The 24,222-nt window shown below is 42.1% G+C and overlaps 1 protein-coding gene across 1 annotated transcript in view; it reads left to right on the plus strand.

The window, feature by feature from the left end:
• C3H12orf56 (chromosome 3 C12orf56 homolog) overlaps positions 1-24,222 on the plus strand; it is an 81,301-nt gene that overhangs the window by 12,150 nt on the left and 44,929 nt on the right. Inside the window, 3 exon segments of the mRNA XM_071220790.1 lie at positions 11,525-11,591; positions 11,594-11,686; positions 18,977-19,049. Coding sequence (XP_071076891.1) covers positions 11,525-11,591; positions 11,594-11,686; positions 18,977-19,049 — 233 coding nt within the window.

A 24,222-nucleotide genomic window follows, 5' to 3' on the forward strand; every position in this document is an offset into this window, starting at 1 on the left:
CAGGATGGGGAATGACTCAGCAAAAATGACACCCAGACCCAACAGAAGGAGCCACAAGTTGTGGATCACTGATAGCTCCAAACAGGTTGCCCGGGGCCGGTCACAGGCAGCATCTCACGTAGGTCTGCACCACAGTCTTCGCAGATCTACCTAATACAGAGAAGCAGCCAAAATGGGAGGACAAAGAAACAGGACCCAAATTAAAGAATTCTCCATTAGAAAAACTAAAATAAAAGGAATGACTCAGCAAAAGGATCCTGGCAGCTGTTCCTTCCGTTCTCTCCCCAGAGTCACCAACCCCAGACTCTCCTCAAGGATCTCTAGTCCCCTCTGCCCTTTCTCTGCTGGAGCCCAAGGTAAATGGCTGCAAACGAAATTTTGTGCTTTGGCCCCTTAACAGGCCCTCTGTGTCTCTAGCTGTCTCTCCGTGGTGGGCAGAAACCCTGCTGCTTTTCACAACAGGATGTTATTTGGGTTCCTTTCCTGTTCTGGTGCTGTAGGCCAGGGAACCCAGCTTGGGATTTAGACCCCACACTTCTCAGGGAGAACCCTTCTGACCACTGAATTATCCCCTTAGAACTTCAGCCGCTGCCCATGGGAGCCCAACCAGCCCTCTTGCGCCTCTTCGCACTCTGCCAGTCTTGCTGTGGTGAAGTGGTTTCCTCCAAAAGTCCTTTGTTATCACTCTTCTCTCCAGCTAGTGTCCAGTTGGTTATTCAGGATGATTTTACTTCAGTGGTAACTCCAGTTTGGTTAGTGTAGCTTTTACTTACTCTTCTACCATCTGGGGTCTCTCCTTTAAAGCAATTCTCAAACATATTATTTCATCCATAGACAGTTCAGTGTGTATTTCTAAGGAATAAGGACATTTTAAAAAAGTAACCATAATGTCATTATCACACCTAAAAGAATTAACAATAATTCCTTGGTAATGTTAAATATTCAGTCAATGTTCAAATTTCCCCACTTGCTCAAAAATGTCTTTTTATGGTGGTTGTGTTTGAATTAGCATCCAGATGATGACCACACATTGTGTTTGTCTCTTAAGTACCTTTTAATCCACGAAAAATCTTCCTTCCTTTTCATTTTTTCTGTATCTTATTTGCTGGAGAAGTCATGACACTTGGCCTGGAGAATTTCCCGCATTCTGGACCCATCTGATTGTGACTCTGGAATCCTTTAACATGTCCTTCTCTCCCCTATATTTCCTGTAAACTGAGATGGGAGGATGCAGTTCAGTTTTGTTGGCCTGAATACTCATAGTTGATGCTGTGTACTTCCTATTACATCCCATCAGTAGTCATATACCATCCTGTGCCTCTTTATTTGTTTTGGTTAGGCAGGCCTGTGGGGTGTTGTATCTCTTAGATCCTTTTAAAAAATTTTTTGGGGAGAGAGATGGGTGGGTGTGGGCAGGGGGTTGGTAGAGATTGAGAGAGAGAGAGAGAGAGAGAGGGAGAGAGAAGGAAACATCGATTTGTTGTTCCACTTATGTATGCATTCACTGGTTGATACTTGTGCGTGCCCTGACTGGGGGTCAAACCCACAACCCTGGTGTTTTGGGACAGCACTCCAACCCACTGAGCTGCCTGCCAGGGCTCTTAGATCCCTTTTTAAACTGAAACTATCACCCCTCTCTCCCACCCTCTTTTTATATGATTTGTTAAAGAGATGGCCCCAATTTTTTGTAAACTGTCTTTCTCCTGGATTTGCTCATTGTTTCTTCCTGCTGCTATTTTACTTGAGAATACATTAAAAAATTAAAGTATAATTGACATGTAACACCGTATTAGTTTCAAGTGTACAACATAACGATTCAACATTTGTGTACATTGCAAAATGGTCATCACAGTAAGTCTAGTTATCATCTGTTCCCATACAAAGTTACAAATGTTTTTTGTGTTCAGAATATTTAAGATTTGTTTTCCTAGCAACTTTCAAATTTGCAATATATTGCTATTGATTATAGTCACCATGCTGTACATTGCATTCCCACGACTGACGGACTTTGTATCCTAAAGTTGAGAATACATATTTCAATCAGATGTTATCACAACCAAGTTTTCCCTTGTTTGGTATCACTTCTTAACAGAGAAACTGCTAGCTTTGCAAATTAAACAAACAAACAAAAAATCCAACTTCCCCACTGCATATGCCTAGGCCATGTGGTAAATGAAGGGATCAGAGCAATTTGAACAATAATCTCTCAAGCCCTTACTTTCTGAATAGGGAACAACTGACATCATGAAAGTCAGGTTTCATCATGCCCTCACCGACACTTCATTTAGAATTTTCTTGAACGAGGCAGGTGATTATATGAGCAAATGCTTGTGCTGAGGTTTGTTATAACTCTCAAACTCCAGTACCTTTTAATCTTTTAAAAATATGTTTCTGGATTTGGTTTGTAAGCATTTTGTTGAGGAATTTTACATCTGTGTTCACAAGCGATATTGGTGTGTAGTTTTTTTTCTTGTGGTGTCGTTGTCTGGTTTTTGTATCAGGATAATATGGGAAGTGTTTTCTCCTCCTCTACTTTCTGAAAGAGTTTTGAATGATTTGTGTTAATTATTTAAATATTTCATAGACTTCAACAGTGAAGCTATACCTGTGATATATATGTGGTTCTATACCTTTCTTTGTGGGAACTTTTTTTGATTACTAATTCAGTCTTTTATAGTTCTGTTCATATATATATATATATTTTATCCTCACCCTAGAACATTTTCTTTCTTTTTCTTTTTTAAAAAGACTTTATTTTTAGAGAGAGAGGAAGGAAAGGAGAAAGAGAAGGAGAGAAACATGCGAGAGATCGATCAGTTGCCTCTCACACACCCCCAACTGGGGACCTGGCCTGCAACCCAGGCGTGTGCCCTGAGCGTGAATCCAACCTGTAACCCTTCAGTTGGCAGGCCAGCGCTCAATCCACTGAGCCACACCAGCCAGGGCTAGGAGGGGTTTTTTTTTTTTTTTTTTTTTTTGCTTTTAGAGAGAGGAAGGGAGAGGGAGAGAAACATCAACGTGAGAGAGAAAGAGGAATCAGCTGCCTTCTTGTATGTGCCCCGACTCAAAACCACAACCCAGGTATGTGCACTGACCAGAAATTGAACCTGCGACCTTTTCTGTCAATGGGACTATGCTCCAGTCTACTGAGCCACACCCACCAGGGCTTCATATTATTGTTATAGGTCTATTTATATTTTCTGTTTATTTCTCTTGAGTTAGTTTTGGTAGTTTATGTCTTTTTAGGAGTATGTCCGTTTCTCCTAGGCAGTCTAATTTGTTGACAATCAACTATTCATAGTATTCCCTTAATCTCTTTTATTTCTGTAAGGTTGGTAGTAATGTCTCCTCTTTCAATTCTGATTTTAGGAATTTGAGTCTTGGAGTCTCATTTTTTTTTTTTTTTTTTTGTCAGTCTTGTTAAAGGATTATCAATTACGTTGATCTTCTCAAAGAACAAACTTGGTTTTGTTGATTTTCTTTATTGTATTTTTGTTCACTATTTTATTAATTTCTGCTCTACTCTTTATGTGGGAGTAATGAAGCTCCAACTATTATTGTTGGGTTTATTTCTACCTTCAGTTCTTTCATGTATTTTTGGGTTCTGTTCTTACAAACATATGTGTTTATAATTGTTATGAACTTCTTGATGGGTTGACCCTTTATCATTAATTTATCACACAAATTACAGTTTACATATTATGTGCCTGTTGACACAAATCTATAATTGTTGCTTTATACAGTTGTCTTTTAAATTAGGTGAAAAGAGTTACAAGCAAAAAATACATTTAACCGTCTTTTATTTTTACCTGTGGTTGTCATTATCAGCGCTCTTGTTTCTTCATGTGGATGCAAATTACTGTAGTGCCCTGTCATTGCAGTCTGAAGAACTCCACTTTGTATTTCTCGTAGATTCTTTGGGATATAGATGTGAATTATTTATAAGGGATGTTCTTAACAAAATGCATAGGTAAATCACATATTGACATAAATATACTGTCTTCCCCCCAAATCAGGACTCTGCAGATACTCTTGCCTGCATCTTTGGGGGGGGAAAAAAAAGCCCATCTGGTTCTTCCTAATCAAGTAAATACATTTCCTGAAATATAGTCATGAGCAGAGTTAAGTTTTAATATCTGAAAACTATAATGTAGTTTTGTATTTACATGTGTGTATGTATACATGTATATATTTATTTCAAGCTAAAAGAGATTATAACCAATTCATTGAACCTATGAGGAAGCCAAAGCCAAAAGAAATTAGGTAACTTGACCGAAGTTACACTGCTAGTTAACATGGAGGCCAGACTAGAAATCAGGTTTTCTGGCTGCTAGTTCACAGTGTCTCCCCAGCACTCCAAATTTCTGTCAAGATGTTGACTGTGAGGACCTGGTTTGGTCACAATGTGCTTAAGAACCAGGACATAAAACATGAACTGGTCCGTCAGAATTTAACCAGAACAACTGACACTAGCTGAATAGGTTGTGTTCTGCCTGAGGGCTCTCTGTCAGGACATTTAAGTGCCTTGCAAGTCAGAAATCTGACTTCCAGGTGATTTTAATTCTGATCTTTGCACATTAATTTAAGATCATTTTTTAGGCTTTCTTAGTCTGAGGTTCTTTCGTGTTATTGAACAATCCCTCTTTGATGTCAATCAAGCCTCTGAGAGAGACTGTAGGTGGGCAAATCATGAGCACGCATAAGAAATGAGAGCTGCCCGGGCAATGGGTCACTTCAGTAATTAGAAAATTTGGAATTTTTGAGGGTTGTGTGATATTTGTTATCTACTCATGTTTGTAGAGTCTTTCTCCTTAAACATTGTCTCATAGTGAAGATACAAAAGTCCACCTCATCGTAACATTTTTCTATCTTGTAATGGAAGCAGTTGTATTTTCAGATCCACGGTGTGTTAGTTTTTTGGTATATGTGTGTTTTCTACTTTGTGTGTCAAAAATTAAGAGCAAAGGCTTCATCCTGAATCTCTGCCACCTGCTAGTGTTACCGGATGGGTGACACTGAGCGAGTCGGCCTAGGGCCGGCTGTCGTGTGTGGGTCTTGACTTTGTGTAGGAAAGATTTCACAGCACGAGTCCAGGTGACTATCAGGGTAGGTTTATTAGCGCTGGGAGAGTAAAACAAGGGAGGGCTTACCGAGAAGAAGCAATAGGAGAGCCTAGGCTGGGCTGCCTCAGCTCACTGGGAGGTCAGAGAAAGGGGGCCTTGGAAACCCGTTCAGGGGATTAGCCTGGGACAAACTGCCCACTGCCTGCAGGGGTGTCCAACCTTTTGGCGTCTCTGGGCCACGCTGGAAGAAGAGTTGTCTTGGGCCATACATTAAATATACAAACACCAATGAAAACTGATGAGCAAAAAACAGTGGTTTTAAGTAAATTTACAATTTTGTGTTGGGCCACATTCACAGACATCCTGGGCTGCATGTGGCCTGCGGGCCACGGGTTGGACACCCTGCTAGCGTTTAGGAGACAAGTGCCTGGGAAGAAGGATGTGGGGGGAGAGGAGGGGAAAGGGAACGGCTCTGGCTGTAGTGTGCACATGCTGGGTCCTTTGTCTTGAGGCTTTTCTGTCTCTCTTGCAGTCTTAGGGGAGGTCTCAGGGGAGGATTTCAACAGAATATTCACCAGCTCTCCAGGTATGCCCTTTGACGGTCATGGTCAGTGGCAGGGCAGGGGGTCATTAGTCATTGTTGGTTCTGGTTTTGCTGCTTCTCTGGGCCTGAAGCTGAGATACAACTGAGGCCTAGATGTTATCTCTAGGGGTGAATCTTTTTTTTCTGGCTGTAGTTGCTGGGCCACTGTGTTCAGCTATCTTTCTCGGTTTCTCTATTCAACTTGCCAAGAAATTTTCCTAGCTCCTTACTATCCGGTCTCACTAGCAGTGGAACCCTGGGCAGGCCACTTAACTCTCCGAGTTGCAGGTTCCTTGAAAAATGGGAGTAGTTCTGACACATGGGGTTGTTTGAAGATTCAGTAAGATAATTCCTAGAAAACACTTAAAAGAGCATGCAATAAGTGCTCGATAAGTGTTGGCTTTTATTATATTCTGTGTGACATTATTTGAACATTTAGTTTGTTCCTCTTTCCCATATTCACACTGGACTCTCTACAAGGATCAGGATCCTTATGAGTCTTTTGAAAAGGAAGGATGGGCAGGCGGGCTGGCCCCTCTCTGCTTATAGCCTGGGAAAGCTCGAGGCTGTGCAGCGCCCATTGGAGGCAGAACCACTTGTCTGAGCAGCTGGTGGCCTTATGCCTGCGTATGGTTGTCCATGTAGGAGGACCCCCAGGCTGCCTTCATGCTTGATGATTCGCTAGAAGGACTTACAGGTGTCAGAAATGTTTTGCAATAGTGAGAGGCTACAGATTAAATTCAGCGAAGGGGAATATGCATAGGATGGAATCCAGGACAAACCAGGTATTCAGGTGTCCTCTCCTCATGGAAAAGCATGGATGTGCTTAATTTTCCCTGCAAAGTGTTACCAATGAGGGAAGCTCACCTGAGCTCAGTGTCCAGAGTTTTTATTGGGGGTCAGTCATGTTGGTGTGCAGGGCCTGCATGAGTGACCTCAGTGACTCAGACTGCAGTGCCCCTCCACCTCTCCACCCTCACCCCCTGAAAAACCAGGTGTTTACCACAAATTACATCGTCAGACAAATTTATCTGATCAAACTGGTAGAGCATGGCCCCAGGTGTCAGGCATACAAGAACACTTCTATTAGGCAGAACTCCAAGGCTCAGAGGTTATCTCCCAGGATCAGGCGAGGGACAGTCTAAAGATAGGCCTTTCTTTGGAGTCCAGGTCTGTGCAATCCAGACCAGTGGAATGAGCCCTTTCTTGCACACCTGCATAACCGTTTAACTTCACAGATTGAGAAAGGTGTACCTGGCAGGTGAGCCAGCATCGTTTCTTTTTCCCCCCCTTTCATACAGGTAACATGGTTCTTAAGATTTTTCCCAATGCCCAAATTTTACGGGAAGAATAGCAGTTGGTGTACCACTTAGCTCCAAACTACCAGTTATGGGATTATATAGTACACACCTTTCTCAGAGGCAAAGAAAGTCAGGTCAAATATTACAAAGTGTTATAACTTAGAGTTTTTATAATATTGACTGGGAGGGAGAACCTAGGAGGCCATTTGCAAATAATTCCAAGTTCCCCAGCCCTAGTTTGTAATGATAGAAACAGTTACCATTTATTTTATTGTTTTAAAGGATTTTATTTACTTAGTTTTTTTAGAGAGAGGGGACAGAGGGAGAAAGAGAGGGAGAAAAACATCAATGTGTGAGAGATACATGGTTGCCTCTAGCACGCCCCCAACTGTGGACCTGGCCTGCAACTCAGGCATGTGCCCTGACTGGGAATCGAACTTGCGACCTTCCAGTTTGCAGGCCGGTGCTCAATCCACTGAGCCACACCAGCCAGGGCTAAAGCTATCATTTATATTATTGGGGCAGTACAAGTACTGGGTTAATAATGATTTCATACAATTATATTTTAAACAGGTGATTTATCAAAGATACAAATAGTGTGATGTAATTCTAATAGGAGTTTTGAATGTCAGCAGGTCATAGGAGAAAATCCGTCATGCACCCTGATGTGGAGTATAAAGTAGATACTCTCAGTTATCACTACCTATGCTAGAAGTTGTCTACGTACAAACAGTTCTTCCACCTTTGATAAGTAATCCTAAAAACACAAGTTCAATGCTATATGAAACAATGCGTAATCCTAATTTATTTCTAACCCTAATAAGCTAAGAATTCATTTACAAAATAGAATTAAACTCACAATTTTTAAAACTTAACACATAAAGTTAGAAAATTCTAAACAAATTAGTTCTATGGGACCATTACAATATTAACTATTCTATCTATCTCTCTATCTCTCTATCTCTCTATCTCTCTATCTCTCTATCTCTCTATCTCTCTATCTCTCTATCTATCTCTCTATCTATCTATCTACCTACTTATCTACCTACCTACTTACCTACCTACCTATCTACCTACCTACCTACCTACCTACCTACCTGTGCTTTGTGCTGAAGTGGAAGCTTTGGCTTTTGAATTTCCTAAAGGTGTCTCTAATGTAAATGCATTTTTTTCCCAGATAATACCATGTCTAAAATACATTCCTAGCAAGGGACTGAGTTCAGCTATGTCCCTTTATAGAGCTTTCTCTTCTTCCTTCAGGCACTGACAGCATATTCCTTCTAGTCAGAAAACCCTTTACCCCAGGGATGTGTAAATTTGCCTTGCTTAGCTCTCAGGTGGTCCTCTCATGCCTCACAAGCCTGCTGTGGTGTGGTTTTTACAAAAGGATTTTGATTGATTGAGAGAGAGAGAGAGAGAGAGAGAGGAAGGGGGGAGAGAGAGAGGGAGAAATCACCTTCCTTATTTTAACACTTCACCCTTATAATAATTCAAGTCCAAGTTGAATTAAATGTTTTCGGTTTTGTTCTGTCTACTTTGGTTACTCTGTCGCCATAGGCTTTGCAGCTGAGGTTATGACTGTTAGATGAACCAACAGGAGAGATGGGGGAGGTGAAAAGCGATGGGTCGTGGATTATTTTGGCACTACCACCATTCCCAGTTACTCTGTTTATCCATCATTCCCCCCCCCCCCCCCTTTACAGACACAGATGTGTCCCCTTGGCTGTGTGACAGTCACAAGTATCATTTACCACCTCCCTTACCGTGATGGAGGCTTCACAGTGTGCGTAGAAACAAGTGCCTTTTGAAAAGTTAGGTTGCTGTAAACAGTCTTCATATTCGGTATTGTCCTTAATGCCCCCTCTCTCTGTTTAATTCTTTGGTGGTAAATTTTCAGAGAGGAATGGACACATTTTTGTTTATGACTCTGAGATTGCAGGACCGCCAATTGAAACACTTTTTTAAAAATTAGCCGCACAACTGTCTTTATCGTAGTATGTAGCTGATTCTTAGAATTAAAATAAATAAAAATAAAAATTATATATTTATAATCTGTTACAAACAAGACAGCAAGCCCCAAATGAAGTCACCTAAGCTCCACATGGCTTGACTGGGATTTAATTACGATTTCAGCTTTCTCAGAAATGGAACCCTAAGCTGGTCAGTCAGGAATCACCTTGGTTCTGGTCCGAAGTCTGTGTGCCTGATGCTTGAAAAGGCCAAAACTCAAAACATCAGATTTAGGGAAGGGAAAGGTTTATTGGTTGAGAAGGTGCCAACTGAGAACATGGGAGATTTGGTGGGGTCTCAAATCCAAGTCACCAGAGTTCAGGCTTCCTTTGTGTGAAAGGAAAGGGGAATGGGATGGGGTGTGTTTGTGAAACTCCAGCCGCAAGCAGAATTCCTGTAATGATTAGAAGCTGTTAGCCTGCAGCTATGGCCAGGGGAACAGAGCAGGCCTGACCAAGATGGACAGAGACCCAGCATTTCACTCTGTTACCAACTGGTGAGCACTTGGCTAAGCTGCCTGATAGAGCCTAGCCATCCCTTAGAGGAAAGTAACCTTGCAATAACCAATCCACTTCTTTTTTGGCTAGTACAACGTCCTTGTTCCCACTCCTTGTTGCCTAGAAAAGTCTTTCATTTTGTAGAGATCCTCCTTTCTGTCTGCTAGATCGGATGCTGCTTGATTCAAATCAATTTTTACTCAAATAGACTCATGCTTTTTAATATGCCCCAGTTTGTCTTTTAACAAGTCTCATCACCCAGAGATAACCACAGTTAACCACACACATAAGAAAATTTGGTGTACAGCACTCCAAACGGTGTTCTGTGCATCGACACACACGGAGCCACTCCACACGTATGTTTCATAATCTCCTTCTGTTACATTTTTATTGTCTTTTTCCCGTTGCCATAGCATCTTTATACCCCCTTCCCTCCGCATGCACCACACTGCTGTCCACGTCTCCACGAGTTCTTTTACTTCTCTGCTTGGTCTCTCTATTCCCTAACCCCCCCCCCCCCTTAGCTGTCATCTGCTCTCCATCTAGGAGTCTGTCTCTGTTTGCTTGTTAGTTCAGTTTGTTCATTAGTTTCTACTTATGAGTGAAATCATCTGGTATTTGTGTTTTCTCTGAGTGGCTTATTTCACTTAGCATAATGTTCTTATTTTTACTTTATGGCATAACATGGACATTTCCATACCAATGAATACAGAAAAAATTTACACGACTGCTTTCTATGAATCCCACTGTAGTGTATTTCAGAAAGGTATTATGTCTTGAATGACAAAACTAACCAAATTTAATGATTACAGAAGCTAAAAAGAGATCTGTCTCTACTTCCTCCCAAATAATGGAATTAGCCTAATTTGACCGAAACTCTGACATAATTAATCCAGATGCTTGATTACTGTTTGGATTCAACCTGTTTTCATAAGAAAGACTTCTGTCTCTCCCCAGCAAAATCCCCACCTCTGACTACTAGTAGAGCTGTGTTCTTAAACCTTAGTTGTTTCTGTAAAATTGGCTTTGGGCGACTGTCTTGCCTTCTAATTCTAGTTCCACCATTTACTAGTTTTGTGAAGTTAACTCTGAACCTCAATTTCCTCATTGTAAAATGGGGTTAATAATAACTACCTCATAGATTTGTTGTATTATTATATATGATGGTATGTACTATGTTTTATAAATTGTCATTATTATTCAAATTATTGAAAGTACCTTTTCTCCCCCCAAAACTCCTAATAAAAAATTCGATTCAGAAATATTTACTATTTATTTGCATTCAGTCTTTACTTAAAGCATACTTTTCACCAAATCAATACTAAATAGACTTGGAATCACAGCCAGTGAGACTGAAGTCTTTTTTCTTTAAAGATTTTATCTATTTATTTTTTTTTAGAGAGAGGGGAAGAGAGGAAGAAAGAGAGAGAGAAACATCGATGTGAGAAAGAAACATCGACTGGTAGCCTCTCATACAGGGCTCAAACCTCAACCTACGTATGTGCCCAGCCCCAGAATCGAACCCACAACTTTTTGGTGTATGGGACAACAATCCAACCAACTGAGCCAAGTGAGGAGGGATATATTTTAAAACTTTTAGAGGGGAAGGAAGGGAAACATCAACGTGTGAGAGGAACATCAATCAGTTGCCTATCACTTGCCCCCAACTAGGGACCTGGCCCATAATCCAGGCATGTGCCCTGACTGGGAATCAAACTGGGAGCCTTTTGGTTCATAGGCTGGTACTCAATCCCCAGCACTCAATCCACGGAGCCACACCGGCCAGGGCAAGGGGAGGGATATATTTTAACAAACAAAAACTGTTACTATTTATTTAGCAATCTTATAGTGTAGATAGTATCTTGGTTCTGTTGCTGAGCACATTTTTAGTAAGGACTAAAACAAATAGAGGAGGAAATAGGAACCCTACAACAAGAAGAGGCAAGATTTACCAGGAAAAATAAAAAGAAAGGATGCAGTTTAAACTTGCCCTAAGCTTTGGGGAATTTCTTATCCCAAAAAACATAAGCAGTTTGTATTTCTCTTCAGTCAACTCAATTTTTTCTTCAGATTGATAATTACCCAGAATTTTTGAGTCCACAAGATAGAGAAACCAACCAACACATTCATATAGTCTATTCACCTCTTTTGAAAAAGAGTGTGAGAAATCAAAAGGTGTCAGGAAATTTTTGTCAGCATTTCATCATACCAATGCTAACAACGAAAAGGTATGTAATGTACTTCTTAAAGTAACACAAGAAAAGATACTTTTCTTTATGAGACAAAAAAGATAATGGCCTCTTTTTCCTCCCCAGCTTTACTGAAGTGTGACTGACAAATAAAAATTGTATATATTTAAGGTATACAGTGTGCTGTTTTGACATATGTATACATTGTGAAATGGTTACCGCAATCAGGCTAACTAGGACACCCATCACCTCACATAGTTGTGTGTGTGTGTGTGTGTGTGTGTGTGTGGTGAGAACACTTGAGAACCACTTTCTTTGCAAATTTCAAGTATATGGTGTAATGTATTCTTATTAACTGCAGTTACCATGCCAGGCATTTTGGTCTCCAAAGCTGAATTATCTTATAACTGCAAGGTTGTTCCCTTTGACCAACATCTACCATTTTTCTGCCCCCGTAAGTCCCTGGTAACCATCACTCTACTCTCTGTTACTACAAATTTGCCTTTTTGTAGATTCCACATAGATGAGATTATGCAGTATTTGTCTCTTTGTGCTTGGCTTATTTCACTTAGCATAATGTCTTTCGGGCTCAGCCATGTTGTGGAAAACGGCAGGATTCCTTCTCTTCTAAGGCTGTATAATACTGCGTTTAGTGTGTGTACCTTTTCTTTATCCATTCATCTGCTGCTGGACACTTAGGATGTTTCCTTGTCTTGGCTACTGTAAATAGTGCCACTATGAGTATGGGAGTGCAGATATCTCTTTGAGATAGCGATTTTAGAGTCTCCTTTCCCAGCAAGGGAACAGTCGGTCAACACCACCGAGCTGAATCTAGGGCAGCTGGAAATGCTCAAGAACCAGCTGGACCAGGAAGTGGAGTTCTTCTCCATGTCCATTGCCCAGCTCAGAGTGGTACAACCAAATATGTGGAAGCCAGGGACTGTCTAAATGTGCTGAACAAGAGCAACGAGGGGAAAGAATTACTCATCCTATTGATGAGTTCTGTGTATGTCCCTCGGCAGCTGCATGATGGGGAACACATGCTCATCGATGTGGGAACTGGCTCCTATGGAGAGAAGACAGCTGAGGATGCCAAGGACTTCTTCAAAAGGAAAACAGACTTCCTCACCAAGCCGATGGAGAAAATCCAGCCAACCCTGCAGGAGAAGCACCGTGAAACAGGCTGTCATGGAGATGATGAGCCAGAAGATTCAGCAGCTCGCAGCCCTGGGGCAACTCGGGCTGCCAAGGCCTAAGACCTTGTTTTCGAAATCTGGCAGAGGGACCCCACCTCAGGGGCCTGGGACTTTGTGGTGGGGAAGATTAGGGTTTTGTGTGTAATGCCAATAAATGTTCCAGATGGGAGGAAAAAGAGTGATTTTATTTCCTTTGCATATATACCCAGATGTGGGATTGTTGAATTACATGGTAGTTTTATTTTAATTTTTTGAGGGGCCTCCACACCAGTTTCCAGAATGGCTGTACATTCCCACCACCAGGGCACGTCCTTGCCAACATTAATTTCTTGACTTTATCATAACACGAAGTCATCCTAACAGATGTGATGCTTCATTGTGGTTTTGATTTGCAATTCCCTGATGATTAGAGACACTGAGAAGATCGTGGTCTTCACACTGAGGATGAGCTGACCAATCCATTACCAGCAGCACGGTGCCAGGGCATAGTTTGCCATGAATAAGGATCCGTAGAAAGGAAGGGAAAAAGAGAAGGATGGAAAGAAATGAGGGAGGGAGGGAAGGATGGGAAAGAGAAGAAGAAAGAAAAAGAGAGAAAGAAGAGCGTTCACTAAATATTGGTTTTTAACAAATGAATTAGAATTTGGATTCCATTTAATCAGTTCCTGTTTGATTTTAACAATCTTATTAACACCACGGATTTAAAAAAAAAAAAACCTAGTGAGGAAGTGCAGGGGTAACCGGAAAGACTCTGCCCCTGGCTCAGGGAAAACTCCCGGTGGTCATCGCTGTGGACCGTCTCACCAGCAAGGGAAGCCACGAGGTCCTGCCCTGGTAATTACGGTTGTGAACAGTATTCACTCAAAAGTATTTCGTGGGAATCTGTTCATCCAAGAATGATGATACATAAAAAGATTTTTAAAAATCACCTTCAGATTTTGTGTTTAGGGAGCTCCACAGCTGATACAGGTGATTTTCCTGCTGTACCTAAGGTGCTAGAAAATCAATAGTTGGGTGGGGAGGGTGAGGAGTCAGGGCTCCCGGCACTCCCCTGGCTCAGCCAAAGCTGCCCTGCTCTTGTGTCACATTTGGGGCTTTGCCTAAATGTTTCTTGTGAATTTGTTTTTAAAATTGAAAGATGAATGGATAAAAAAAAAGTATACAGTTCAACATTACACTGTTTACTTTCATGGTCTTCTTTTACATATATGTATATGAAAGGTACATGTACATAAAGGAACCCTTTAGGGTACTGATCCCCATATTTAGTTGTTGGTAAAAAGCACAGAAAAGAGCGTGGACTTTGGATTGAGCTAAGTCCAGATCTGAAACCCGGCTCTCACCTTTCCTGGCTGTGTGACCTTCTGCAAGTCACTTAACCTTTGTGAGCCTCAGTTTTCTGGTCTTTGCTGTTATTATCACAGAGTTGGTGTATTCCAGGAAACAAGGTAGGCAGGGCTGGGCACGCAGTAGGAAAGCAGTTAAGATCTCATCTGTAGTGTAGAAGGAGAAGGGAAGAATGAGGTCAAGGTGGCTGCCGGATAGGCCGTTCTGTTTCTGGCATCTCCCCAGTGTAGACAGACATCTCACCGAGCCCATTTCCTCCTCACTAGACTCCCCTCCAGGGCAGACTCACAGCCTCTTCAGGACTGAATAGGTCCAAAGTGTGAGAGCACTGTGCAGTGTCTGCACACTCACGGACGAGCACTCTTCCACGCTGACCCTCCGTGGCACCGCCACTGTTTGTAGAAGTTGTTGTAATGAGCACACTTACTAAGTCCCTGGGTGCTCCGCAGGTCTCTTGTCATGCTAATTAGGGTATCTGACAGGTGTTGGTTGTCTTAAATGCATACTTATCCTTGTCCACAAGCGTAATTATTTTTGGCCTTTTTTCTCCCTAACATGTGTAGGAAGACAAAAACACACATTAAAGAAGCCAATTACAGGTAGAAATTTTATGAAATTTAAATTCCTAGAAACTGTGCAAATTTCGTTAAAAGCAGTGAAGTTTTTTAAAAAACTTATTGGGTGTTCGTGGTCATGGTTATTCATAGAATTACACCTCTCCCCACCTGGTTTTTACTTGCATCTCTGAAGGCGCTGTCTGGCCCTTTTACACGAGGACTTTTGAAAACACAAAACCGCCACTGTCACCAGGAGTCACAAACAGCACACGTGAGAGGATAAAACACACTCCCCCTTTCCAGCATGCCAACGGTGACATGCTCTGTGTTTCCTGCTCACCTCTGGTCGCCTGTTCCCTGGGGTAGGGACTGCTGGGTACAGACGACCCCTGTGGCTCGTGAGACATTCTGTGATACGTGGTCCTGAAGCAAGAGGTGGGCCCAGACCTGTCTGACCACGCACTTGACAGCAGGCATTACTAAGGTCTCTAATGGTAGTGATGATGATGTCATGCTAGAGCGGCAGCGCGTACTAACGCCCGAGCATTCGAATACTGGTAACTATTAGGACTGACTATGGTAAAGGTGCTTCCACTCCAAATGACTGGATCACTTAACAAAGGAAGTTCAAAATCACAAATAATTTATCATAAAAATTCTTAGTTTCATTATCACATTTTTACCAGGATTCCTAATTAGGCCCAAATTTTCTGGAGAAAAAGAGGCTTTTCTCGGTAGCATGCACATGTGCTTGTATGGGCCACAGTTAACACTTTGAATTGTGCTTTTTATGGTTAGATGAAAGAGGATGATTATTAAATTCTACATGGATGGTGCTAATGGGAGCAGAGGGACAGTGGCGAACTGTATCAGGAGCTAAAACGCTAGAATGAATTGGGTTATTGACCCCTTCCTTTCAGACACATTCTAGAACAGCACTACCCAATAGGACTTTCTGCAGTGATGGAATTGTTCTACACATATCTAGTCAAATTACGTTTAACATACAGCAGCAATCAGTTACCTCTGGCCATTGAACGCGAGATGTGCCCAGTGTTACTCCCTGAATTTTAATTAAATTAAATTTAAATTTAAGTAGCCACAGGTGGCTAGTGACTACCAAATGGATCGCTGTGGCTCTGGAATTGGAAAGAAGACCTTCAAGGATTTGGGGGCACATTTGGAAAAATTGCCATAAAGTGAAATAGACTAATCCCCAAACCAGAATGAAATCTAATAATTTAATGAAATGTGAACTGAACCAAAGTTTGTGTGTGTGTGTATGATTTTTATTTTAAACCTAAAACATAGACACTTGCTAAAGCCACTCATGTGGGGGTGAAACTGAAAGAACAAGGCACTGATATGTCTCTCAGCTCTAGTGGACAATTTCTACATAAGCATGGCACTCTTCCTCATGGAGATAGGATTTAAAAAATATCATTGAACCTACTGCAGTTAAGAAAGCAGATGCATTCTCTTTGTAGCGTCGCTTCTGACAGTGTTTCTCAGCTGACCAGCACCACTGAACATGCCATCAGATATACATTGTGCTCAGTGGCTGCAGGACTTCATATGCAGGGTACTGAAGGAGAGTGTAAACGGCCGTGTGCACACTAGGGAATGCACTGGCAGATGACTCTGTTATCTGCTTTCTCTATTCAGGCTCTCTTGCCACTGTTGCCTCATACCTGACAGCTTCTGGTTATTGGCACCCAGGAGACCAGACATTGCACTAACTGTAGAAACAGACCTCGAGCCATACTTCATTTCTCAGTGGAGCGCACAGATGAACCTAAGGTTCTCCATACCATCCTTACAAATAAAATTTAAAGCTATCATAAAGAGAGGCAGGAACATCGACCCTGCAGTTGTTTTGTCACAACCTTTTAATGACCTCACACAGAAAAGAACAAGTTCAAGTTGGTTATTGAATGTGGATGCGATCAGGTTTGAGACAACTTAAACCCAGGTACAGCTTGTTGCTTAGGTAACACTGCTTCCACACAGAGAAGCCTCAGTGATCTCCCTCCTTTCCAGCATACCGTCATCAGTGATGGCTGTATGTGGCTAGTCCTCCTCCAGGCAGCTTGTTCCCTGGGTGAGGTATTGCTGTGTACCCAGGACCCCTGTGGTTCACGTCCCAGAAATTCTGTAACAAGTGGTCTTGAGGCAAGACATAGGCTCAAACCTGTCTGCCCTCTGGGCCACCTGTGCTATGTTCTACTTAATTCTAGCAGTAATCTAAAGCATAACGTCTATCTCATTTAGTATCTGTATTTGTGAAATGCCTACTATTGGAAGTGTCTTTGATAACTGGGGTCTTAAACACTAATGTATCAGTAAAAGTTCTTAGATTGCAAGTAGGAAGAAAAAACTAACTCTGCCTATCTCAATGCCAAAGGGAATTCATTGGAAGGATTTTGAAATCTCTTAGTGAATCAAAAGGGGAACAGAAGTGTCAGATAGTAGGATACCAGAAATCAGGGGCCTGTTCCAGGGCCTGCAGGGGACCTTCTAGGGTCCAGCCAGCTTCAAAGACTCCTAGCGCTGCCTGTCAGGTCCACTTGTCATGAGTCTAGGGTGAGACATTGATCGGTCCAATTTGGGTCAGTAGTGCACCCCTACACTATTCATCTATGGCTAGGGGAGGGGTGGGGGTGGATCCAGGTTTTGTGGGGACTAAATCTCACTAAATGTGCAGAGCCCTCTTAAAGGAAAAGAGTTAAAACACCACACACAATGACTACAGCACGCCAAAGAAACTGGGCAGGAGAAATCACAAATGTCAAGTGCCTGTGGTCACTCCCCAAGAGGGGAAGTGAAACCAAAGGAAAATTGAAGTGGGAAGAGCCTGTGGTCTTAAATGACTGTGACTCAAATATCTTTCCTTTGCATATTTTATAAGAACATTTGACCATGTAAACACACAATTAGGGCCTCTCCTAAGACTTTGGAAGGAACTCATGCAAGTGAGGGGCACTAAAACTGAATCACCATTAGTTTTATGGAAGGAGCAGTCTCTTTTTTAAAAGATGGGGGCACCTGTGGTAACTGTAGGAAGAGACAGTTCCTCCAAAAAGGAAGGTGCCGGGGAGACAAGATGACAGATGACTACTACACCTTGACCCCTCCAGCAGTCGCCTGCAGCTGCCGCTTTCTGAAGAGCACTTTTTATACAGCATCAGACCTCTTGCCTCAAATCCTCAGGTGGTTTTCAATTCTGATGAGCTGCACCAGACTTCAAGGGGCTGCGTTGACCTCTTGGCCCAGACCAGAGCAAGCCTTCATGGTCTGCACCCTCCATCTTTCCATAGGTGCCATCCCATCTGGCATCGCCTTTGGTCCTCCAGTGCGAGAGGGTTCTTTCTCCCAAACACAGAGGTGCCTTGACCTTCTCTCAGACCCACAGGAGTGACAGACAAGAGTTACACAGAGCAGTTCAAAAGGGAGTGGGCCAAACTCAGTGAAAGTACACAAGATTTTGCATTAGATAGTAGGCACTATTACTATTGCTTATTACATACTTAATAGATACTATTATTTATCCTTCCAAATAAACAAAAGGCCCACATAATTTGAGAAACTGACAGTTTTCTTGATGTAAGTTATGATTGGCTCTTTGAGTTTTACTTCATTTTTTATTAAAAAAATTTTATTGTATTTTTTCCATTACCATTTATCCCGCTTATACTCTCTTCCACCTCCACCCACCTCCTCCCCCGGCAATCACCACACTGTTATCCACGAGTCCTTTTTCTTTTCTGCTTGATCCCTCTACCCCCTAACTGTCCCCACCCCAAGAGCTGTCAGCCAGCTCTCTATGAGTGAGTTTTACTTTAAATTCAGCTAATGTTTATCACATAGTTACTCTGCCAGGCATCATGTGAGTTATATTTACACACATTATGTCATTTTCATTCACAGAATTACCATCCTCATTTTTACTGAAGACAGTGAGACGAGAGCAATAAAGTAACTTATAAAGTGTACTGAATTTGAACGCACATGCTTTAATGTCAAAGCCAAAGTTCTTTTTGTTTTGTCATGCTGCCCAGCTTACAATTTTGTACTTGTAAGTTTTTGTGAGACTTTACACACACCCATCAAATCAGTACATGTGACTACATCTTCTTCATAAACTCATGAGTTTATTGTAATTAAAATGTAATTACTGTAATTAATTATAATTGAAATGTAATTAATGACCAAAACCCTTTTTTTTTCTTTTAGTGAAGGAAGAGAACAATGGCTCTTTCTTTTGGAGAGGCAGAGAGCCTAAAAGTCTGGATGAATCCTCTCTCAGGTGAGATTGTTGTTTGGAGTATGTTTTCAACTTGCTAATCAAAACTTATTTTACATTTCAATTTGTTCATTTTTTAATGCTTTTTTTCTGCTAATAGCTTTGGACCAAATTCTGTTTTCTCATATATGTAACAATGAAGAAGGTATTTTGACAGAACTTGCTTTAAATTCAAATAGTAAATAGTAAAGTATAATTTATCTCATTTAGTTAAATAGTACATAGTAAAGTTAATAGTTAAATAGTGAAGTATAATTTTTCTCATTTCAAATGAATATATAAATTGTCAATTAAAATTAAATTAAGAAAACAGGGACTTCTGGCCAAGAGGGAGGTGTAGGTAGATATACTTTGCCTCTTCACACAAACAAAAGAAGGAAAACAACAAATTTTAAAACAAAAAATAATCAGAACTGCTAGAAAATTGAAATGTACGGAAGTCTGACAACCAAGGAGTTAAAGAAGAAACATTCATTCAGACTGGTAGGAGGGGCAGAGATGGGCAGCCAGGCCAGAGAGGACATGTGGCAAGATTGAGACTGATGGACCGGGCGGTCCCACATTTGCATGCAGATAAACCAGGAGGAAAACTGGGGAGTGAGACAGACTGTGCAACCCAGGGTTCTAGCACAGGGAAATAAAGCCTCAAACCTCTGGCTGTAAAAACCTCTAGGGGTTGCGGCATTGGGGAAACTCCCAGACTCACAGGAGAGTACATTGGAGAGACCCACAGGGCCCTAGAACATACACAAACCCACCCACCTGGGAATCAGCACCAGAAGGGCTCAATTTGCTTGTGGGTAGCCGGGGAAGTGACTGAAAGCCTGCTGAGAGCCAAGTTAGCAGCATTGTTCCCTCTCAGACCCCTCCCACACATACAGCGCCACAACACAGCAAAGTGGGCTGGCCTGCTCTGGTGAACACCTAAGGCTCTGCCCCTTACAATGTAACAAATATGCTGAGACAAAAAAATTTGGCCCAAATGAAAGAACAGATCAAAGCTCCAAAAATAGAACTAAGCAATGAAGAGAGAGCCAACCTATCACATGCAGAGTTCAAAACACTAATAATCAGGATGCTGTCAGAAATGGTTGAGTATGGTCGCAAAATGGAGGAAAAAGTGAAGGCTATGCAAAGTGAAATAAAGGAAAATATACAGAGAACCAAGAACGAGGGAAGGAAACTGAGACTTAAATCAATGATTTGGAGCAGAAGGGAGAAATAAACATTCAACCAGAACAGAATGAAGAAACAAGAATTCAAAAAAATGAGAAGAGGCTTAGGAACCTCTGGGACAGCTTTAAATGTTCCAACATCCAAATCATAGGCATGCTAGAAGAAGAGGAAGAGCAAGAAATGGAAAACTTATTTGAAAAAGTAATGGCGAACTTCCCTAATCTGGCAAAGGAAATAGACGTCCAAGAGGTCCAGGAAGCTCAAGTGTCCCAAAGAATTTGGACCCAAGGAAGCACACACCAAGGCACATCATAATTACATTAACCAAGATGAAAGATAAGAAGAGAATCTTTTTTTTTTTTAATATATTTATTGATTATGCTATTACAGTTGTCCCATTTCCCCCCCACTCCACTCCATCCTGCCCACCCCCCTCCCTCCCACATTCCCCCCCCCCCCCCATAGTTCATGTCCATGGGTCATACTTATAAGTTCTTTGGCTTCTACATTTCCTACACTATTTTTACCCTCCCCCTGTCTATTTTCCACCTATCATCTATGCTACTTATTCTCTGTACCTTTACCCCCCTCTCCCGCTCCCACTTCCTTATTGACAACCCTCATGTTCTAGTTGTTTGCCTAGTTTGCTCTTGTTTTTGTTTTATGTGTGGTCGTTAATAACTGTGAGTTTGCTGTCATTTTTACTGTTCCTATTTTTGATCTTCTTTTTCTTAGGTAACTCCCTTTAACATTTCATATAATAAGGGCTTGGTGATGATGAGCCTCTTCAACTTGACCTTATCTGAGAAGCACTTTATCCTCCCTTCCATTCTAAATGATAGCTTTGCTGGATACAGTAATCTTGGATGTAGGTCCTTGAGTTTAATCTTGGGTAATGTAATTATGATGTGCCTTGGTGTGTTCCTCCTTGGGTCCAGCTTCTTTGGGACTCTCTGAGCTTCCTGGACTTCCCGGAAGTCTATTTCCTTTGCCAGATTAGGGAAGTTCTCCTTCATTATTTGTTCAAATAAGTTTTCCATTTTTTGTTCTTCCTCTTCTCCTTCTGGCACCCCTATAATTCGGATGTTGGAACATTTCAAGGTGTCCTGGAGGTTCCTAAGCCTCTCCTCATTTTTCCAAGTTCTTGTTTCTTCATTCTTTTCTGGTTGGATGTTTGTTTCTTCCTTCTGGTCCACACCATTGATTTGAGTCCCAGTTTCCTTCTCATCACTATTGGTTCCCTGTACATTTTCCTTTGTTTCTCTTAGCATAGGCTTCATTTTTTCATCTGTTTTTCGAATAGATTCAACCAAGTCTGTGAGCATATTGATAACCAGTGCTTTGAACTGTGCATCCGATAGGTTGGCTATCTCTTCGTCGCTTAGTTGTATTTTTTCTGGAGCTTTGAAGTGTTCTGTCATTTGGGCCATTTTTTTGTTGTTGTTTGTCTTGGCGCGTCTGTTACTTTAAGGGGCGGAGCCTTAGGTGTTCACTGGGGCGGGGTAATGCTGGTCGCTGCGCTGTGACACTGTACGTGGGGGAGGGGCCGAGTGGGAGCAATGGCGCCCGCCTCACTCTCCTCCGGATTTCAATCTTTCACTCCGATACCCACAATCAAACTGGGCCCCTCTGGTGCTGGTTCCCGAGTAAGTGGGCCTGTGCACACTCTAGGCCCCTGTGGGTCTCTCCAACAACCTCTCCTGTGAGGCTGGGAGTCTCTCCTGCCGCCCCAACCCCCAGGGGCGCTTTCAATCAGAGGTTTGAGGCTTTATTTCCCCGAGCTGGAGACCTGGGTTGCGCAGCGGTCTGCTTCGCTGCCTGCCGTTTGTCCGGTTTATCTGTGGGCGAATGTGGTGCCGCAAGGTGCTACCCGCCACTCTGCCTGCCCCACTCTCCGCCACTCTGAGTCCGGCCCTCTGGGTTTATCTGTGCAAATGTGGGACCGCAGGGTCTGCTAGTGCTCGGACTGCCTGCGCCATTTGTCCCACACTCCGCCAGTCTCAGTCCCGCCACAGCCACGCGAGTCCTCTCCACCCCAGTGCCGTCTCCGCCCCTCCCACCAGTCTGGATGAATGATTATTTTCTGTTTCCTTGGTGTTGGTCCCCCTTGCTGTTCGATTCTCTGTCAGTTCTGGTTGTGCGAGGAGGCACAGTGTGTCTACCTACGCCGCCATCTTGGTTCTCCCAAGAAGAGAATCTTAAAAGCAGCAAGAGAAAAGGAGACAGTTACCTACAAAGGAGTTACCTTTGAGAAATAAGGCTGATTTCTCAAAAGAAACCTTGCAGGCAAGAAGGGGCTGGAAAGAAGTATTCAAAGTCCTGAAAGGCAAGGACCTCCATCCAAGATTACTCTATCCAGCAAAGCTATTGTTCAGACTGGAAGGGCAGATAAAGTGCTTCCCAGATAAGGTCAAGTTAAAGGAGTTCATCATCACCAAGCCCTTATTATATGAAATGTTAAAGGGACTTATCTAAGAAAAAGAAGATCAAAACTATGAACCGTAAAATGACAACAAACTCACAGCTATCAACAACTGAACCTAAAAAAAATAAAACAAACAAACTAAGCAAACAACTAAAACAGGAACAGAATCACAGGAATGGAGATCTCACGGAGGGTTATCAGTAGGGAGAGTGGGGAAAAGGTACAGGGAATAAGGGGCATATATAGTAGGTACAAAATAGACAGGGGGAGGTTAAGAATAGTATAGGAAATGGAGAAGCCAAAGAACTTATATGTATGACTCAGGGGCATGAACTAAGGGGGAGAATGTTGGTGGGAGGGGTGGTGCTGGGCAGAGGGGAATAAAGGGGAGAAAAAAATGGGATAACTGTAATAGCATAATCAATAAAATATACTTAAAAACTCAAAAAACATTTATTAAGCTCTGGTTCTGTGTGATGAATACAAAGATAAGTAAAGCATAGTTCCTATCTTTGAGAAGCTGATTCTAACCAGGATACATGATATTTACATAAATAAAGATAATAGAAAGTATACATGCTACATGTCATGAATGAGCTTGGGTAATTGTCAAACAGATTTAAAGAGGGGAAGGTTTATATTCAGTTCTGGGGAGAAGTCGAGATGGCTAGATGACAGCTGGTGAAGAATATAGCAAATGGAGGTGGAGAGAATAGTAGAAGCTAAGAATGAGGCAGGAAAAAAATGGACTATTTATTAGGAAAGGTAAGCAGTCTAGTGTGATTTAAAAATACAACATGATAACTTGATATAAAGTTAGAGAGTAAAATGGGGTCCATATTTTGGAGGATCTTAAAAATCCAGGTGAAGACTTTACATGTCATTTCATAAGTTATTAGAAAAACTATTGGAAGTTTTGAGTGAGAGAATATGATAAAAATCATTATCACAGAAAATAACCTGACAGTTGTGCTTAAAATGGATCGAAGCAGGGGGAGACCAAAGATTGCTGGGAAGTAATGGGAATCGAATTGGGCTAGTGGTACTAGAAATAAAGGAAAAGGGAATAGATGGGAGAGATACTTCAGAGGTGGAATCTATAAGACTGTCATTGATTAAACATGAGAGGAGGGGAGAGAAACCACTGCGGTTTCAAGCTCAGGTGACTACAAGGTGATGCCTTTCAGAGGAATAAGGATGTCAGGAAGGATCAAGTCCAGTGCTGGTTTAGACAGGTTAAGCGTGAGGTCCTCATCTCATGGAGTTCATCTGGCAGCTAAAATTTCAGTCTGTACAGTGGGAAAGAAGCCCAGGTATAAACTTAAAAAGGAGTTTCCTGAGCTTCCTAACTCAAAGCATGATTCTATTACACACTTTAAGTATTAGACATTAGAAGGAGGAGGGGAGCATGGGATTGTAAGAGCTGCGAGTCAAGAGATACACGGGCATGGGGAAATGGACCCATGGTGGGCTGGGCCTGGAAAGACAGGTCCTGGCAGGCGGAAAGAGCCAAGGTAGGAAAGCACTGCAAAATGCTGTGCCGGAGCAGTGAACTGCAGCGGCGCAGTCCTCGCA

This window comes from Desmodus rotundus, chromosome 3 (assembly GCF_022682495.2).
Source record: "Desmodus rotundus isolate HL8 chromosome 3, HLdesRot8A.1, whole genome shotgun sequence".
NCBI classification, from domain to species: Eukaryota; Metazoa; Chordata; class Mammalia; order Chiroptera; family Phyllostomidae; genus Desmodus; species Desmodus rotundus.